General features: G+C 41.7%; 1 protein-coding gene across 4 annotated transcripts in view; it reads right to left on the reverse strand.

Annotated features, from left to right (window-relative positions):
* Positions 1-19,631, reverse strand: part of Aff4 (AF4/FMR2 family member 4) — a 75,414-nt gene that overhangs the window by 15,399 nt on the left and 40,384 nt on the right. For 3 of the 4 annotated variants that reach the window (XM_008849336.3, XM_029554206.1, XM_029554205.1), the window contains 8 exons: positions 12,663-12,699; positions 11,022-11,070; positions 7,414-7,468; positions 6,837-6,874; positions 6,281-6,443; positions 4,974-5,891; positions 1,311-1,399; positions 497-737 (listed from right to left, as the gene is read on the reverse strand). In XM_008849336.3, the coding sequence (XP_008847558.1) occupies positions 497-737; positions 1,311-1,399; positions 4,974-5,891; positions 6,281-6,443; positions 6,837-6,874; positions 7,414-7,468; positions 11,022-11,070; positions 12,663-12,699 (1,590 nt within the window). The remainder of the gene's footprint in view (positions 1-496; positions 738-1,310; positions 1,400-4,973; positions 5,892-6,280; positions 6,444-6,836; positions 6,875-7,413; positions 7,469-11,021; positions 11,071-12,662; positions 12,700-19,631) is intronic. The other variant, XM_008849335.3, reaches the window with a different exon arrangement.

The raw sequence follows: 19,631 nt of genomic DNA on the forward strand, positions 1-19,631 counted from the left end.
CACTGTTGGGGCTGGAGAGATGGCTCAATAGTTAAGAGCACTAGCCAGCTGCTCTTGCAGAGGACCTGGGTTCAGTTCCCAACTCCCACATGACAGCTAACAGTCATCTGTAACTCCAGTTCCAGGGTATCTGATACCCTCTTCTGACCTCCATGGGCATTTCAGGACACAGGTGTTTTTATATGCATGCAGGCCTTTACACTCATACACATAAAATAAAAATAATAAATAAAATATTTTTAAAAATTTCATCCAGGCCTGGCATGGTGGCACACACCTTTAATCCCAGCATGCAGAAGGCAGGGGCAGGTGGATGCCTCTGAGTTCAAGGCCAGCCTGGTCTACAAAGCGAGTTCCAGGCCAGCTAGGGCTACAGGGAGACCCTGTCTCAAAAAGACAAAAAAACCCAAAAAAACAGGCCTACAAATTTAATGAGCGGCTATAACAATCTTCAGGGCAGTGCCACCTGAGGAAGATGCAGCCAGGGAGCTCGTACCTTAGCCTCTTTGGAGCTGCTGGATGCCTTCCCTTCAGTCTTCTTCTGCTTTGAGGTGGAGGAGCTGCTCTTGCTGCTGGTGCTGCTCTCCTTGTTGTTGTTACCACTCGACTTTAAGGAAGAAGACTGGCTGAGCGTCCTCTTCCGAGAGCCATGCTCTGTTTTTGACTCTTTTGAAGGCACGGGCCCCGCAGGTGATGGTAACAAGTCCCTCTCTTTTGCACTGCTCTGCTTAGATGACCTGCCAAACACCACAAATGCCCTCCTTTCTCACACAGTGATAAAGGAGGGCGGATTTTTCCACTTTTCACGTGTTTTTAAGACAAATTTTACACATACCCTCCATATTATTGCAAAAAGTGAGACTGCAAATTCCCTGAAGTAGACATCCTGTCTTTTTTTCTCCTCTGACTACCTACTTTCCTTTGACCACAACTGTAAGCCTAGTGTCTAAAACAACCTGCCACACAATAAATGCTTAATAAGTGTTGGTTGAATCAATAAACACATAAATTATGAAAAAGTAATGTTTAAGTTACTAGTCTCTTTCAAATTACAGAGAAGCTTGTTATCCACCCAGAAAACGACAAGGCTGTGCTGTAATTCTCATCCTATAGCCCTATTCCATTAAGAGAGGAGAGTAACTACATTTTAAATGCTTTTCATCTCTACTAGCTAAAAGCAAAAGTTCCTAGTAGTTAGTGCATGTACACACACATATACTAAAAAGAATACTCTGAAAGCCTGTTACAAAGTACTCAACAATAATGTAACACTAGCAACAACACTGGCATGCAACATGTTTCCAACATACTCTCTGTTGCTGGACAGCTTGTGGCCTGATGAGGTCTTGTCCTCTGTTTTGGGTTTTTTGCTCTCAGTGGCTCGGTTATCTTCATCATTCTGGATGAAAACAGAAACAGCAGGTCTTCCCTGAGCAGGTGTCCTGTGTTAGATACCAAGCCACTGGGACAGAGTCCTGTGGTCTAGATGGTATCTCCCCTACATGATAATTCTAGGGAGAGGAAGCATCCATACAATTATAACTACATGTAACTCCCATACCATAAAATCCACCCTTTAAAAGTAACTCTAAGGCTGGATGTGGTGGCACACCCCTTTAATCTCAGCACTTGGGAGGCAGAGGCAGGCGCATTTCTGTGAGTTCCAGGCCAGCATGGTCTACATAGTGAGTTCCAGGTCAGCTAGGGCTACAGGGAGACCTTGTCCCAAAAAGACCAAAAGAAAAAAGAAGAAAAAAAAAAGGATGCAACTCTATGGCATTTAGCGTATTCAGGAGTTGTGCAGCCACCACTACAACCAATTTTAGAGCATTTTCATTATTCCTCAAGGACACCCAACACACACCAGCAGTTGGCCCACAATTCCTCCTCTCCCAAGGCCTGGGAGGCATTAATCTCCACGTGTCTTTAGGAGTCTGCCTATCCTAGATCTGACATATAAATGGAATCATATAATGTGGCCTTCCCTTTTGTTAAAAAAAACACAATCTTTTTGAGATTCATCGACCATTATGGTATGGATCAATACTTCACTCTTAGAAGACATTTTGTTTATTCATTCATCAGCTGAACAATGTTGCTATAAGCACTAAAGTACAAGTTTTCTGCAGACATACTTTCATTTCTGTCTTGGGTATAGACCTAGGACTATAATTTTTAGACCATACGATAGCTGTATGTTGAACTTTTTGAGGAAAAAGGAAAGCAACCACATTTTACAATCCCACTAGCATTGTATGAAAGTTACAATTTTTCCAGTCTTCACCAATAATTGTTATGAACCAACTTTTTTGATTATAGCAAAGCCTAATGATTTTTCAAAAACATCATTAAAAACACAAGTGACAGTCCTGTCTACTGTTGAGGCTACATTTGGAGGTGAATCTAAGTTTTCCTATTGCTTCAAATAGTAGACAATAAAAACACAAACATTCTACCATAACGAAAGAATCTATACCCATCAATACCAAATTCAGACAGAGGATGACATGAAGAAAGGCACTGACAACAGTGACCGGGCCTGCCTTCTCAGGACCACCACAGTGACCGGGCCTGCCTTCTCGGGACCACCACAGTGACCGGGCCTGCCTTCTCGGGACCACCACAGTGACCGGGCCTGCCTTCTCGGGACCACCACAGTGACCGGGCCTGCCTTCTCTGGACCACCTGTTTCTTCTCCAGGAATTGTCCCTGATACTTTATCAAAAGCACATTTCAAAAACCATAAATCATGAGGGAGGGTGGAGAGGGATGGTAGGGAGGTAGGAGGTAAGAGTAGTCAGTATGCAAATCATATACATGTGAAACTGTAAAAACAGATAAAAATGTAAAAACCATAAACTTTTTTTTTGCCTTCTCTGGACCACCTGTTTCTTCTCCAGGAATTGTCCCTGATACTTTATCAAAAGCACATTTCAAAAACCATAAATCATGAGGGAGGGTGGAGAGGGATGGTAGGGAGGTAGGAGGTAAGAGTAGTCAGTATGCAAATCATATACATGTGAAACTGTAAAAACAGATAAAAATGTAAAAACCATAAACTTTTTTTTAAAAGAAAAGATATATTAAAAAAACACGATTTGAAAGATTATATCCCATGGGTTTTTTGTTGTTTCTTTTTTGTCTTTTTGAGACAGGGTCTCTCTGTAGCTCCAGCTGTCTTGGAACTCACTATGTAGAGACCAGGCTGGCCTCGAAGGCCTCGAACTCACAAAGATCCGCCTGCCTCTGCCTCCTGAGTGCTGGAATTAAAGGCATGCGCCACCACACCCGGTGTTGTTTGTTTTTTTTTTTTTTTTAAATAATAATCACAGGCCAGTGAGATGACTCAATCAGGTAAAGTACTTGCGGCTGAATCTGACAACCCGGGTGAGATCACTGGGACCTGCATGGTGGGAGAAGCAAATCCTGAAAGCTGTCCTCTGACCTCCCCACACACATGGTGACACATTGATGCCTCCCTACCCAACAAACAAACAACAAAATAGTAAAGAATAGTTGTAATAATAGTAAATAATGTTGGTTTCCTACATACACATAATAGGAAAAATAGTCTTTTTCAAAGCAAATCATTTTAAAATTTTACTTGCTTCTAAACATTAACCACTAAAGAGAAGATCAAATTGTGTCTTCCAAAGAGTTTCTATGTGACTATTACCTTAAAATCTTAGCCATTCTTGAGTTTCCACACTTCCTAGTTCTATAAGAAGCTAACCTTACCTATCTTTAAATGACCTTGGAAGTACTTTAGGATGAGAGTCAGACTTTCCTTCAGGGACATATGCTAAGCCAAGAGCTCTTTCACGGAGCTACAGCCTCAGCTCCAATCAATGAATGTTTTCTGATCTTTGTTATGAGGAAAAAAAGCAGGGCACAGATATGTGTGCTGAAAGGGTGAAATTCTCAAGGAGGCACCAGAAAATTAATGAGTCATTTTTTTTTTAGCTGACATTAGGCCAGTTAGTAGTCTTAAAAGAATGCCTCAGCCTAAGTATAAGCCAGAAGCTTTGGCAGGGATTACCTCTAACTTAGCACTCAGTGTCTGCTCTGGCCTCACTTTTACCCTGGCCACCATATTCTCTGCATAGAGGCCCCAACTGCTAAAAATCACCCCGTTTTACCGAAGAAGACAGAACACACTTATAACCTCAATGGGGCCTCCAGCTCAACCACTATTTCCGCTTACAGTTCATGATCCACAGATCATTTTGTTACAAACCAAGATCTCAACAGTATGTCAGATGCAGATGTCTAAAATAAATAATAGCTACCAGAGAGATGGCTCATCCAAGCCTGACATCCTGAGTTCAATCCTCAGGACCCATTTGTGGAATCAATTCCCACAAGTAGTCCTCTGACCTCCATACATGCACTACAGCACATACACACAAATAAAATGCAATTAAAAAACAATAGCAACTATGTAACTCAAAGTCAAAACAGCAGTAAGTCCTTGGGGCTAGTGAAACAGCTCAGCAGCGAAGAGCTCCAGCTACTCTTCAGAGGACCCAGGCAGTTTACAACTGTCCGTAACTCCAGTTCCTGGGGATCCTATGATGGCTCTGGCTTCCAAGGGCACTCACGTGCATGTGGCACAGATACATACATATAAATAAAATCGCATTTTAAAAAATATCAAGGTGTGGGGCTGGAGAGACGGCTTAGTTGTTAAGAGCACTAGTTGTTCTTGCAAGAGGACCCAGGTTGGATTCCCAGCACCCACATGGCAGCTAACAACTGTCTTAACTCCAATTCCAGGGGATCCAATGCTCTCTTCTGACGTCTGCAGGCATTGCACGACATGGGTGCACTTACATATATGCAGGCAATACACTCATACACATAAAATAAAAATAAATAAAATATTTATATTAAGGTGTTTAAAGACATGGAATGTGGGAACAACCACATATTTCTAAAATAAAGAAAAAATAAACAACAAAAGCCTTACAAACCTTATGCTTCCTCTTGCCTTTGTTAGAAACTCTTTCTGAGGCTGGTTTCTGCACCTCTCTCGTATGTTTTTCTGGCATGCTTTTCTTTTCTCCCTTGGGTGGTTCTGTTTCTTTGTAAGGCTTTCCTGGTATTCGAGTCAAGAGATTCAGGTCAATCTTCACAATAAGTGGATACCTATCATCAGGCTCACTGAGGGGGGAAAGAAGTTCCTTCTCTTCCATAGGAGAGAACATTCGTTGCCGAAAAAAGCTGTCTTCTTCCTCCCCCGACGAGGGTTTCACAGGAGTCCTACTGCTGTCGGGGTACTTAGGAGTCTGTGAGGAAGGAGGAAGGCTCTCACTCTCATCCGAATCTGAGGAGGAGGTGTCTGTTTCTATGATTTCCCGTGACTTCTGAGAAGATTTACTTGTTGACTTGTATCTCTTCTTCTCTGCGGTAGGTCGAGGGGAAGATTTAGACTCCTTCTTTATATTGGGCCTCCGGGAGCCCTTGGTGGCCGCTTTGTGTCTGCTGGATGGCATGCTGGCGGCTGCGTCCACTGGGGTTTCACTTTCTACCTTCAGGCCTCCGCGGGGCTCCTCTGCAGCTGATTTCTCAGGTTTTTTGGGTTGTTTTTTACCTACGGTTCTCCTCTGTGTTGTGCTGTCACTCTGGGCAGGGGACTTCTGTCTCCCACGCCCACTTTCTGATCCTTTCTGGATGGTTTTGGAGTCTCGTCCAGGAGTAGTAGAACTTGTTTCTTTAGGCCCCCCTGGGTCAGTGTAGCTACTCCCGGCACTCTGTTCTCGCCCCTCTTTTTTGTAGGCTTGAGATGATGGGATGTTACTGTCTACAGAAGAAGCTGGAGACACTTTATGTGGGTTCACTTTGTTCAGCCAATTATCAAGTTGCCATTTGTTTGTTGGTGGTGGTTCAGGCTGAAAATCAAAGAAATACATATATATATGTGTATGTATGTGTGTGTGTGTGTGTGTGTGTGTGTGTGTGTGTGTGTATGTGTGTATACATATTTTAATACTGAAGCTTCCTCCCTTTTATAGTCAAAGAGTAATATTTTATATTAAAAAAAGAATAATGTTTGAGGCACTAAGACATGTGGTGCTCATCGTACCTACAGGCAAAACACCCATACACATAAATAAAATCTAAGCTTTTTTCAAAGAATAAGGAAACCAAAGTGGTTCAGGTTTTCTCTAACATGCATAGTTCAATTGCCTTTCATCACAGTACGTGATGATCTCCTTCACCTTTGACAACCAGTTAGCATGAAGACCTGAAGCTGTGGAGGCGGCCCTCCTCCCCTCACCTCAGGAGAGGCTCTCTGCGAAGGCTCGTTGGCCTCACTGTCACTGGAACTGCTTTCACTCTCGGAGTCAGATCCAGAGCTGCTTTCAGATCCACTGTGACTGCTCGAATCATCCCTGGAGTTATCCGCCCCTTCACTATTAGGATGTGAAGGCTCAGAGTTACTGAGGAAAGACAGCACAAATGACCAAACATTTCCTTGGCAAAAAAAACAAAACAACAAACAAAAAACAGAAAAACATTCAAATCTGACAGACAGCCTACTTTATTCACAATGTGTACTTAAGCTATTACAGTTAAAGGAACTCAAAATTTCATTACAAATGCAATAAACACTCCCCTAAAAGTTTCTGCCATGCCACTTAGCCTTTAAAACAGTTTGAGGAATAATTTACATACCATAAAATTCACCCAGTTTAGGTGTATAATTTAATGAATTTTAGCTAATTTAGAGAATTGTACAGTCACCATCACAGGTGATAGTATTTATTGTGGTATCACCACAATGGTAGTCAGTGGCCGTAGCCAATAACAAAGCAGAACTGAAGGACGCCTACCTTCCTGGTGCACTCCTCGGCATCGTCTTACCACAGTCCTAACATTAGAACACAAGAGATAAATCTGTGAATGAATAAGTAATACTCTATTTGCCTAACATGAATGCCTGAACTAAAAAACCACTGGTTCTCTAACATGAATCAGTGTCTACTTAATACAGTGATTCAGAGTCCCCTGCAGCACTCGCAGGTGGATGTAACAGAAGCATAAGTCTTAAGGCCAGCCTGAGCTACAGAGTGAAACCCTGCCTCAACACAAAAGCAAGAACTAAAACAGCTCAAACAGCAGCAGCAAACCAGGGTACTGTTTCATATAAAGAATAACAGAATCTCAGGCTGAGGACGTAGCTCAGTGGAGGCACACCTAGCAAATGTGGGGCCCTAGGCTCGATCCCCTAATACCACCCCACCCCCACCAAAAAAAGAATCTCTAGGATAAGACAACAATCATCCAGTGTCAAAAAGGTTATAAGAAAAAGCTTTAAAAACTGGATCTTAAATGTGTTTCTCACTCGGTTCTAGATTAGGACATGCTGAGGGTTCTGTAAAAGGCTGGCAGGCCACACAGTGGACACACCTGCTCCCCATCACTGTCTTCACTGCTGCTCAGCTTTAAGTCATCTTTTAACATGCTGGAGGGAAAGACAGAGAGAAGCATTAGTTTTGGAATAGCTTTTCATGGCAGGTCAGGGCATTAAATATATTTACCAATAATTCCAGGAATCATCACTGTAGTAGTAAAAAATTTAACTAAAACTCTCTCTCTCTCTCTCTCTCTCTCTCTCTCTCTCTCCCACCCCTCCCCTCTATTTGGATTAGTTCACAAAGTGAAAACTGTAAAAGGAGGAAATTAACCATTTGATATGCTCTGAACTTTCCACAAGTTAAAAATAATTTTTTAAAACCAGGCAACGGTGGCACACACCGTTAGTCTCAATTCTTGGGAGACAGAGGCAGACAGATCTTGGTGAGGTCGGCATGGTCTACACAGCAGGTTCTAGGTCAGCAAGGGCTTCAGAGTGAGACCCTGTCTCAAACGCTTTTTAAAGAAAACAGGTTTATTTAGTACTCTGTAAGTAGGTATGGCAGTAACAGAAGAATCACTGGGCTGAGGAAAATACTGCTGTTTTCTAGTTAAAACAAGCACTTTCTGCCGGGCGTGGTGGTGCACACCTTTAATCCCAGCACTTGGGAGGCAGAGGCAGGTGGATCTTTGTGAGTTCAAGGCCAGCCTGGTCTACATAGTGAGTTCCAGGACAGCTGGGGCTACAGGGAGACCCTGTCTCAAAAAGACCCCCCCCCCAAAAAAACTAAAACCAAACAAGCACTTTCTATAAGCTCTCAGTTACACCTATCACAAACTTTTCTCCAATTATACACATACACTTATATTATTTAAAACAAATTAATACAGCTATAGCTCACTGTAGAACTCCTAAAGAGAAGCAAGCAAAATCAAAGCACCAAGCAATTCTTTCTCATTGTCTCCAGTGTTCCATGAGGGAAGACTGGGATAGCTGCTGGCAACTGGGTAACTGAAAACCCAGAGAACACGGCTCCCTGTCAAAAGGCCTGCTTCATAAATGCCTGGCTACGAAGGCATGGGATATCTACAGAAGAGTTTTGGGTGATAAAATGATCATGTATGAGTTTTTAAATTCCAGGTTCCAAATCTTCCTTGATCAAAATTCAAATTGATTAAAATACATAAATACTACAAGCTGATAATTTCTGGAGTTTTCTGGGGTTTTTTTGTTGTTGTTGTTGTTTTTAAAGATTTAAGTTTTCCTTGAACTATTAAACCTAAAATCTGAGTAACAAACCACAAATACTCCTAAATTAACAGTTTAGGGAGAACTACAACTAAGAAAATGTTTAGCTTCTTAGTACCAGTAGTTCCATTACCTTCTTTAAAAACGTTTATGAGTCTCCATCAATAGGAAGGTCTTCTTTACTTCAATAACTACTTGCACTTTCTCCTCAAAGCTTAACCTGCATCTCTAAATCTGACCCAGATTCAAAGCCTACACACACAAAAAAAATCACCTGGAAATAAGTAATCAAGAGATTATATAATTATGAAAAGTAATTTTTAAATTGGTTTGATTAAATGGGGGGTTTTAAAGAGTTTTCTTTTGGACAATGGCTTAGTGTTATCTCTAAGACTGATTTCCAGTAAGGAAATGTACTTACTCTGAATTCTCTCAGTCCTTATGATTTAATAATGGTAGTTCAATAAACCTGTTTATGAGTATGTCAAAGCTTTTACCAGACTGCTCCAGGTTTGGCAAGCTTTTGTTCCCTCAGCAACTAATATATACAGGCGACATACGTGAGAATGCAAAAGTCCTTGGTGTGTAGCTCCTGAGAGGTGTCAGCAGGATAGGGGAAGCTTTTTGTGTCAATGTGTTCTTCTTCTCAGTCCTCCTTTGCCAGCCAAGAGGCTACCAGGGTGAGGTTACCACTATAGTTTGTGGCTATAGCATAGAAAGTTGGCATTATGGCTACAGTTTCTTTAGACCTTGGTTGTAATCATGGTGTTAACTTGTGATCCCAGGAGTTTAGGTGTTTACCTTGTAAGATTGAGTTCACTATTATCAATATGCCCTACCCTACTGTGATTTATATTCCTGGTTTCACCTACAAATAAAAACTTAGGAAAACTTAGTAAAAACCATGTTGCTTTAATAAATGGTTTACTAAGAAGAAATCAAGATTTTTACTAACAAGTCTTTTAAAATGATTTCTTTATTAAATATAAATCATGAACACAAACATACAACTCAGAGATGAGAAAAAACTTTGAACTCAGAGCAGGGCTGGCACACTACGGCCTAGACACCAACCAGCCCACTACTGGTTTGTTCTCCTTTCCTTCTGTTTTCTAGGGTGTCTGCTTGCTTGTTTTTGAGACAGGATCTTACTAGCCCAGACTAGTCAAATTTGCTTTGTAGCTCTGGCTTTGAACTCGTGATGATCCTCTTGCCTCAGGCTTCCAAGTACTAGGATTATAGGGACGCATTTTCATGGCTAGTTCTCCACTATTCTTAAAGAAATGTTTATTGGCCAGGTATGGTGGCACAAGCCTTTAATTCAAGCACATGGGAGGCAGAGGTGGGTGGATCTCTATGAGAGCAAGGCCAATCTGGTCTGCACAGCAAGTTCAGGCCAGCTATGGCTACAGAGAGACCCTGTCTCTAAAAAAAAAAAGAAAATTTTATCGGACTAGAAATATAGCTCATTAGTATGGTACTTGCCTAACATGTGCAAGATGCTGAGTTCAATCCCCCACCAAAAGTCAGAGAAAGATGCTGGAGAGATGGCTCAGCAGTTAAGTGCACTGACTAATCTTGAAGAGGATCAAGGTTCAATTCCCAGCACCCACTGGTGGCTAACAACCATTTGTAACTCCAGTTCCAGGGGAATCCGATGCCCTCTTCAGACCTCTCTGGGCCTTGCACGACATGGGTGCAACTTTATTACATGTAGGCAATACATTCATACACATAAAATAAATAAAATAATTTTTTTTAAAAAAAGAAAGAAAATCCAAGCATAATGGCACTTGTCTATAATCTGACCACAAGGGAGATGAAGGCAGGAGGGTCAAGTTCAAAGTCCTCTTACTACATAGTAAGTTTGAGGCCAGAACAGACTATGTGACACTCTGTCTCAAAAGGCAACAACAACAACAATGTGAAACACAGACACATCTGTGGTCTATGATTGTTCCTATATTAAAATGACAGAACTGAGTACTCAGGACAGAAGCTATATGGTCTTGAAAAAATTCTCTGGCCCTTTACAGTTAAGTTTGCCTATGTCTGCCTTAAAACATTAGTTTCCTGCCTAAAGCATGAGTTTAGCATGCACAAAATTCCTGATTTCAATCTCTAGCACCACATTAAAAATAAACAAACATAGCCTAACAAAATGGTTCAGTGGGTAAAGGAATTCATCACCAAGACTGTCAACCTAAATGCGATCCCTAGAACCCAGTTGATATAAGGAGAAAACTGACTCCCACAATCTGTCCTCTGACTTCCACACATGTGCCTATACACACATACAAAATAAATAAATGATGAATTTAAAAATAAAATGGTATTTCTAATGTTTAAAATATCCAGCTATTACATATAACTTCTAGGAAAAAAAGACAAACCCATTAAGCAATAAACTTACGATTTTGACTGGTGCCCATTTGATGTTTTAGCAGGAGTATTGTATCTTTCTAAAACAGAGAATATAGAAGTAAGCAATTGAAATTGGCTATTTAAGATTATAAACTATTGCTGGGCATGGTGGTGCATGCCTTTAGTCCCAGCACTCAGAAGGCAGAGGCAGGCAGATCTTTGTAAGACTGAGGTCAGCCTGGTTTACATAGTGAGTTCCAGGACAGCTGGGATTATAGGGAGAACCGAAAGAAAGAAAGAAAGAAAAGAAAGAAAGAAAGAAAGAAAGAAAGAAAGAAAGAAAGAAAGAAAGAAAGAAAAGGGAAGGAAGGGAAGGAAGGGAAGGAAGGGAAGGAAGGGAGGGAAGGAAGGAAGGGAAAGGAAGGAGGGGAAGGAGGGGAAGGAAGGGAAGGAAGGGAAGGAAGGGAAGGAAGGGAAGGAAGGGAAGGAAGGGAAGGAAGGGAAGGAAGGAAGGAAGGAAGGAAGAAAGAAAGAAGAAAGGAAAGAAAGGATTAAGAAAAGATTATTATAAACTATCTTCAAAAATATAAGTCAAAATAAATCCATGATAGACTGGGGCATGGAGCCACTTTTTATCCCAGTGATTGGGAGGCAGAGGCAGGTGGATCTCCATGAGTTACAGGCCAATCTGGTCTACACAGAGCGTTCCAGACAAGTCAGGGCTATATAATGAGACCCTGTCTCAAAAAAACAAAGATGGCTCAGCAGGTAAAATACTTGCCACTAAGCTTGATGACCCAGGACCCATATAATGGAAGGAGAGAACTCCTGCAAGTTGTCCACATGTACACTGCAGCATTCCTATGTGACCCATATTCATATATTCTCTCTCTCTCTCTCTCACATGATAGTGTTAAAAAGATAAATTTTTTCATCTTTTTGCATTAAAATCACTTAAATTAGCAAAAGATACATTTTCATCTCCTAAAATATTTTAAAACTAGTATAAATCATAACTCTACTTTTCTAAGTTAATGCTCTTTGAAAAACACCCTTTGTGTCACGGAGCTACGTGAAGGTGAAGCTGAGACACTCGCAATAGTCCCTGAACTCCCCACCGTCAATCTACACATTCCTGGGACTACAGTCTCTAAAATCATTTTCCACAAAAGTTGTGAGAAGTTAAGAGTGGAGGTGAAAGTGAGGTTGCAGACACTGCAGACTTCCCATCCATACCAGAAGACTCAAGAAAAATGAACAGGGAATGTACAGCTACAACGACCCATTCCTGCCTACAGTTTTACCACCACAGAACCAACACCATCAGGAAGGAAGAGACAGAAAGGCGACTCAGCTCAGGAGGTGCCCACCAAACTTAATTATGAATTTTCAATGTCTTTTTGAGACAGGGTCTCCCTGCAGCCCCAGCTGTCCTGGAACTCACTATGTAGACCAGGCCGGCCTCCACCTGCCTCTGCCTTCCCGAGTGCTGGGATTAAAGGCGTGCGCCACCACACCCGGCTTACTTCTTGAATTTTTAAGACTTAGCCCAAGCCATTATTATTTATTAGATCATAAAATTATGGTAAGGCATGAGAAAAATAATTAAAGAGAATATAAGGTCAGGCCATGTGAATCAAATGTTTGATAAATGGTTTAATTCAAAAACTGCAAGAAAAGAAATACTTACTTTGTTCTCCAGGGCCAAAGCTAGACTGCTGAGACTCCTAAGGAAAAGGACATTGAGTTAGACAAAGCTGTGTAGAGAGAGATCTGTTGGAGACAGTTATTCGAATTATATCCAAATGCTTTAAGCATATAAAAGAACGTGATGATTCCACCTAATTAGCTTTGGCAATGTTTAGTTAGGTTATAGGTTATAGACTTGACTGGAGCTTAACAGAAAAAGCAGTAAGTTATCCAACGGCCTCGTTTTCTTTCCAGCAGCATCCATGATCCTCATGATCTAATTTAGAGAACGGAGAGTTCAAGCAGCTTCAACTTCAGAGTCTTTGGTTTCAGTGATGGAGAGACAGTTCAGCTCAAGCACTGCTCCTGCAGGGGACCCAAGTTCAGCTCCCAGCACACATACTAGGCAGCTCACAATCCCAAGAGACCTGATACTCTCTTCTGGTCTCTGAGGGAACCTGCACTTATGTGTATGACACCACCCCCCTGACATACACATCCATGATTAAAACTAAAATAAACCTTATGGGCTTGAAGACCTCAGTTTGGTTCCAGCACCAATGTCACACAGCCTGCATGTATCTCCAGCTCCATAGGATCAGACATCCTATTCTGGCCTCTGTGTGCATATGTGCATATGTGTGTGCAGGTGCATGTGCACACACAAATAAAACTAATAATAAAAATAAATCTTTTGGGGCTGGAGAGATGGCTCAGCGGTTAAGAACACTGGTTGTTCTTGCATAAGACCCGGGTTCGAATCCCAGCACCCACATGGCAGCTAACAACTGTCCGTAACTCCAGTTCCAGGGGATCCGACAGCCTCTTCTGATCTCCGCAGGCATTGCACGACATGGGTGCACTTACCTACATGCAGGCAATACACGCAGACACATAAAATAAAAATAATGAAATTAAAAAAAATCTTTTAAGAAGTTGATGGCATGCTTGGCATAGCATGCACAAAGGCCTGGGTTCAATCTGCAACATCCCATAAACCAGGTATAAGTTCAAGGCCAGCCTGGGTTTCATGAGATCTTGTCTCAAAAAAAATTACTAGATAAAACAGCTGTACAAACTATATACATTCAAAATACACTCCTTCTACATACTTTTTAAAAAAAGAGCCTTTTCCTGGGTTTGACTAGCCCATGTTCTCCCTCCACTCCCTGTCCCTGGCATCTCACAAACCATCAGCAGCTCTTAGAATGAACTGTAGCATTTTTTCTTTTAACAAGTCCTATAATAGTATAATAGCCAGGCATGGTGCCACACACCTTTGATTCTAGCACTTGGGAAGCAGAGGCAGGAGGATTTCTGCAAGATCAAGGCTAGCCTGGTCTACATAGCAAGTTCTAGGCCACTTGGGGCTGCAGGGAGACTCTGTCTCAATAAGACCCTCACCTCCAAAGAAATTCCTACAAGAGTATAGCACCTCGTGCTACGGTGCAGCCCCTAATCCCGGCGGCTGGGAGGCAGAGGTATCAGAACAAAACTAGAGCGGTGAGTCAGTGAAACAGTCAACTTTCCACATGACTTCATGTGCACGGCATGTCTTTCTAGGTAGACCTATGCTATGAGATACAGTACCTAAGCTACACACTGACCTATGAAAAAGCTTCCTTAAAACAGGTATTATCTTCCTTTAATAAGAGATTTCTGGAAAAGGGTAACCCAAATATTCAGAAAGCGGAGACATACTTTTGCTGTTTGAAAAAAAAAAAAAGCTGATTTTCAAAAACGGTGGCAAGACCATTCAGTAAGGAAATAGCCTCTTCAACAAGCTCTGCAGGGTAACTGAAGAGAACCAGCAAAGAAGAAAATCTAATGAAAAGTCAGAGCTTGAATTTAGCAGCGAATTCTTACAGTAAATCAAGGGACACACAAAAACATAAATTAGACTTCATCAAAATTTAGAACTTTATGGGGCTGGAGAGAGGGCTCAGCAGTTAAGAGCACTAACTGCTCTTGCAGAGGACCCAGGTTCGGTTCTCAGAACCCACATGGTGGCTAATAATTGTCTGAAACTCCAGTTCCAGAGGATCTGATGCTGTCTTCTGACCTCCGTGGGCACTGCATGACACAGCTGCACTTACATACATGCAGGTAATATACTCATACGCATAAAATAAAAATAATTATTTTTTAAAATTTAGAACTTTTATGCTTCAAAGGATGCTGTCAAGAGTGAAGAGAACCAGGCATGATGGCACATGCCTGTAGTCCTAGTATCTGGGCGACTGAAGCAGATGATCTCAAGTTTGATCCAGCCTGGGTACGGTACAAAGTTCCAGGCCAGTCTGAGCTACAAAGCAAAACTCAAAAGTAAAAAGAAGACTGAGGACATGGCTCAGTGGTAAAGTCCTTGCCCATCACTGAAGAGGACCTGGATCAATTATCAGCATCACAGACCAAAGTGAAAAAGAATGGCACACTTGAGATCCTGGCATTCAGGAAGTAAGGCAGGAGGCTTAACGTTCAAGGCCAGCCTGGATACAGAACAACATCCTGTCTCAAGCAGAAGGAAGAAAGGAGGCAGCAGAGGAGGAAAGACAACCTCGGAAATGGGAGAGAAGATCTGAAAATCAGATCTCTGATAATGAACCAGTGGTATCTGAAATATATAAAGAGTTATTAGAATCTTTACAAAGCAGAAATCTACAGCAGATGCCCATAGTCACAAAAGACCACAAACTGTTAAGATTCCATTTATGTGACATGTCCAGAACTAGAACATTTATAGAAACATGACTGGGTGCTCTCTTAGTGCAATTAAGTGTGTACCCGTTTCATAAAGAGATTGCTGGTTGTTTAGGGCTGGAAAGAGGAACTCAGAAGGAGAGAAAACAACTAAAGGGTATGGAATTTCTTTTTAAAACATGTAACGAAAATGGTCTACAATTGTGGTGATGGCTGCACCAATCTCTAAGTATATTCAAACAACTGAACTATAATGTTAAATGGATGAATCACACTGTGAATACATTATGTCTGAGTAACACTTTTAAATCTTCTAAATGTAAATAGAGAAAAAGTCAAGAAGTCACTTTTATAAACTGCATAAAAGAAATGAAGACTCCTAGCCAGGCATGGTGGCGCACTCCTTTACTCCTAGGGCACCTTTAATTACAGTACTTGGAAGGCAGAGTCAGGCAGATCTGAGTTAGAGGCCAGCCTGGTCTATATAGGGAGTCCCAGGCCCACCAAGGATACATAGTCAGACCTTATCTCAAATCCCACCCCACAAAAAAGAAAAAAACAACAAGAAGACACTGCCTTATAAAGTCTCACATGCATTATTTGATAAGAAGTCTAAAAGTTAGAAGCCCAGTTTGGTGTAGTGGCACACTTTTTAATCCTAGCACTTGGGAGGCCAAGACAAGTGGGTCTCTGTAAATTCAAGGCCAGCCAAGACTCAAGTCTCAGGAAAAAGAAAATGTTAAAGCTCAAACTTCCAAGTAATCTGACTCCTGTATCTCATCTCCAACAAGTCAGCTGGTCACCAACATTACTGGATTCTGCCTCTATAAAATGCCACTAAAATTCAAAAAAGCAGCTTGGTGTGGTGGCATATCTTTAAACCAGCATACAAGAGGCAGAGACAGGTGGATGTCTGTGAAATCAAGGCCACCCTGGTCTACGAAGCAAGCTTCAGGCCAGCTGGAGCTACAGGGAGCCCCTATTTCAAAAAGAAAAAGAAAAATGTAGACCAGTCTGGTCTCGATTTCAAAGATCTGCCTGCCTCTGCCTCTAGATTTGACAATCCTGGCCAAGTCTGCCTGTGGAGTGCTAGAATTAAAGAGGAGTACCACCACGCCCAGCTCCTCTTCTAAAACTTTCTCAAGGTTACTATTTCTCGGTTCAGTTGCTTTCTCTTTCTACTACACATCATTAGGTTCAGCATATAAATAGTGTAAATATTATGTTCTTATAAACTCATACCCAACATAACCATTCAGCTCCTAGCACATTTCTCTCATCTCTCCATAGCTACATGCTTCCAGTAGCTTGCTGTAATCAATCTTCTGTCCTTGCTTTTTATTGTATTAATGTTTGTGGTTGGGTGTGGTCACACACGCCTTTAATCCTAGTGCTCCACAGGCACAGGTAGCCATGACTGTCAATCTAGTACCTGGAATTGAACTTAATAAGCATGTTAAATAAATGCACAAATACAAAACTTTTAGAGGTGCAAGCCTGAGATCAGAAATTACATGAAGCGGGCTTAGCGTAGCAGCAGATCCGACAGTGTAGAACCCAAAGATGAGGCAACAGCAGTGACGGAGAACAGCGAGAGACAAAGAACAGAACAGTGAGGTGGAGGGACAGTTTTCTTGGTCTGTCTTTTTAATTTTGAGACAGGGTCTCCCTGTAGCCCCAGTTGGCCTGGAACTTGCTATGTAGACCAGGCTGGCCTGAAACGCAGAGCTTCACCTGCCTCTGCCTCCCGACTGCTGGGACTAAAGGCCTGTGCCACCACGCTCGGCTATTTTCATATGCATGTAACTGTCCTCAAAGCAGGGAAAAGAAAGAATACAAAAAAGAACTCTGAGTACTGTAATTAACTGTAAAATTTTTCCTAATAGAAGAAACTACAAATCACAAATTTCAAGAAGCTAAACAAACCTCAAACACAAGAAAAAAAATGACAACCAAGTACATCTCAGGCTATTAAAGTCAAAACATCTACAATTTAGATTTCTATAACCATTAAATAAACAAATAACTAAATATGGCAATACCTGTAATCTCAGTGTTCAAGTGGCAGAGGGACCAGGATGTCGAGTACTAGATGAAACTGGGCTGTGTGATGAGGCCCTATCTTAAGAGCAACTGAAGCAGGATCAGGCACTGTGGCGCTTGCCAGTTGGTCCCAGCTACCTGAGAGGCTGAGGCAGGGGAGTAACTTGAACCCAGACTGGACAACAAAGCAAGATATCTCCCACATGCACAAACATACACAAACAAATAAAATAAAGATGTTTCAGACATACAGCCAAGAAATACTATAGGAAATATTAAAGGCCATCCTCCAGGTAAAACAGAAGGAAACTGGTACCAGCTGGAAAGCTAAAATAACAGGAAAGAATGAGGAGCAAAGAAAAGTTAACTACACAGGAAGTTCAGTGTTTTTTTGGCTTCTTCTCCTTCATTTAAATACTGATCAAAGAGAATAGGTCAGGCGTGGTGGGACCACACCTACAATCCCAGCACTTGGGAATCTGGGGCGAGAGACCTTCAAGGTCACGTTCAACTACAGAGAGAGCTTGAGGCTAGCCTGAGATAGGTGAAAGTCCATTTTGGGTGGGGGTAGAGGGTAGGGTGATACAGAGAAAATGAAGGGGGCATGGGAAGAGAAAAGAGAACCCTCCCTAGGGTCTGGTTGAAGTCTCTCATAAGAATCAATAATTAGCTGGGTGTGGCAGAGCACGCCTTTAGTCCCAGCACTCAGGCGGATCAAGGACAGCCTGGTCTACATAGTGAGTTCTAGGACAGCTGGGGCTACAGGGAGACTCTGTCTCAGAGACCAAAAAAGATGGGCCGGGCGTGGTGGGACTTGCCTTTAATCCCAGCACTTTGGGAGGCAGAGACAGGCCAGTCTCAGTGAGTTCAAGGCCAGCCTGGTCTACATAGTGAGTTCCAGGACGGGTTGGGCTATAGGGAGATCCTGTCTCAAAAGACCGAAAAAAAAAAAAGACCAAAAAAGAAAAAAAAAAGAATAATTTTAGCACCATTAATATTTGCTGTGAAGGTTTTTTTTTTTTTATGTGTATGAGTACACTGCCTGCATGTATGTGAGTGCACCCGTGTTGTACAATGCCCATGGAGGTCAGTAGAGCATGTTGGATCCCTGGAACTGGAGTTTCAGATGTGTTAGCCTCCATGTAGGTGTTGGGAACCAAACTCAGGTCCTCTCTGCAAAAACAGCCAGAGCTCTTAACCACTGAGTCATCTCTCCAGCCCCTGCTGTGAAGGTTTTTTACACAGATATAATATTCCTTTTATATAGAAATATTTTTAAGTAAAAATGTTAAAATAGCAATGAACCATTATTAAGGCCTGGGCACATATGGCTTTTGAACACAGCTCTCATTTAAGTTCATTAGCAGTCCTTTGGGATAACTTCACAAGCCATCAGCAGTTAAGAACACTGGCTGCTCTTGCTGAGGCCAGGTTTGGTTCCCAGCACCCACATGGTGGCTAATACTGTCCGTAACTCTGTTCCAGGGGATCCGACACCTTCTTCTGGTCTCTGTGAGCACTAGGTGCATATGACATACATGCATCATGACACACTTATACACAGTAAATCTTTTTGTTGGTGATGGTTCTTTTTTTAAAATACAGGGTCTCCCTACAGCCCCACCTGGCCTAGAATTCGCAATGTAAACTCACAGAGATCTGCCTGCCCCTGCCCTCACTTTTTTAAGTTTCTTTTTTAATTTAGCTAATATATTCCATTTTTTTTAATGGGTATGGTGACACACGCCTTTAAATCCAGCATTCAGAAGCCTGAGCAGACTGATTTCTGTGAGATTCAGGCCAGCCTGGTCTACATAAGGAGTTCTAAACAGCTGGGGCTACAGGGAAACCCTGTTTCAAAAAGACAAAAAAAAATCTTAACGTATTTATGACATCTACATGTGGGCCATGATGTGTGAATAATGATAATTATAAATAAGAAAATTCTTTAATGTCTTAATTTTTCATTTTGCCTTCAAAATCCTTCAGTTGTCTTTTTATACTGTTTTGAGAGTCTTTACTTCAGTCCCTGGTCTTCAAAACTTAATTATTGATAGACGTTTTTAGTGGCTCCATAGGACCTATTCTGAGAAGGAATTTAACAGTCCACACCTTCCACCATTAGTCCTAACTGCTCCTACTGCTAATTAACCATGTTTGCCAAACTGGTTTCCCTAAACCATTCAATAACTAATCATTTTCTTAGGTTTTTTTTTTTTTTTCCCCA

The sequence above is a fragment of the Nannospalax galili genome, unplaced genomic scaffold (assembly GCF_000622305.1).
Source record: "Nannospalax galili isolate Female #2095 unplaced genomic scaffold, S.galili_v1.0 scaffold424, whole genome shotgun sequence".
In the NCBI taxonomy this organism is placed as follows: Eukaryota; Metazoa; Chordata; class Mammalia; order Rodentia; family Spalacidae; genus Nannospalax; species Nannospalax galili.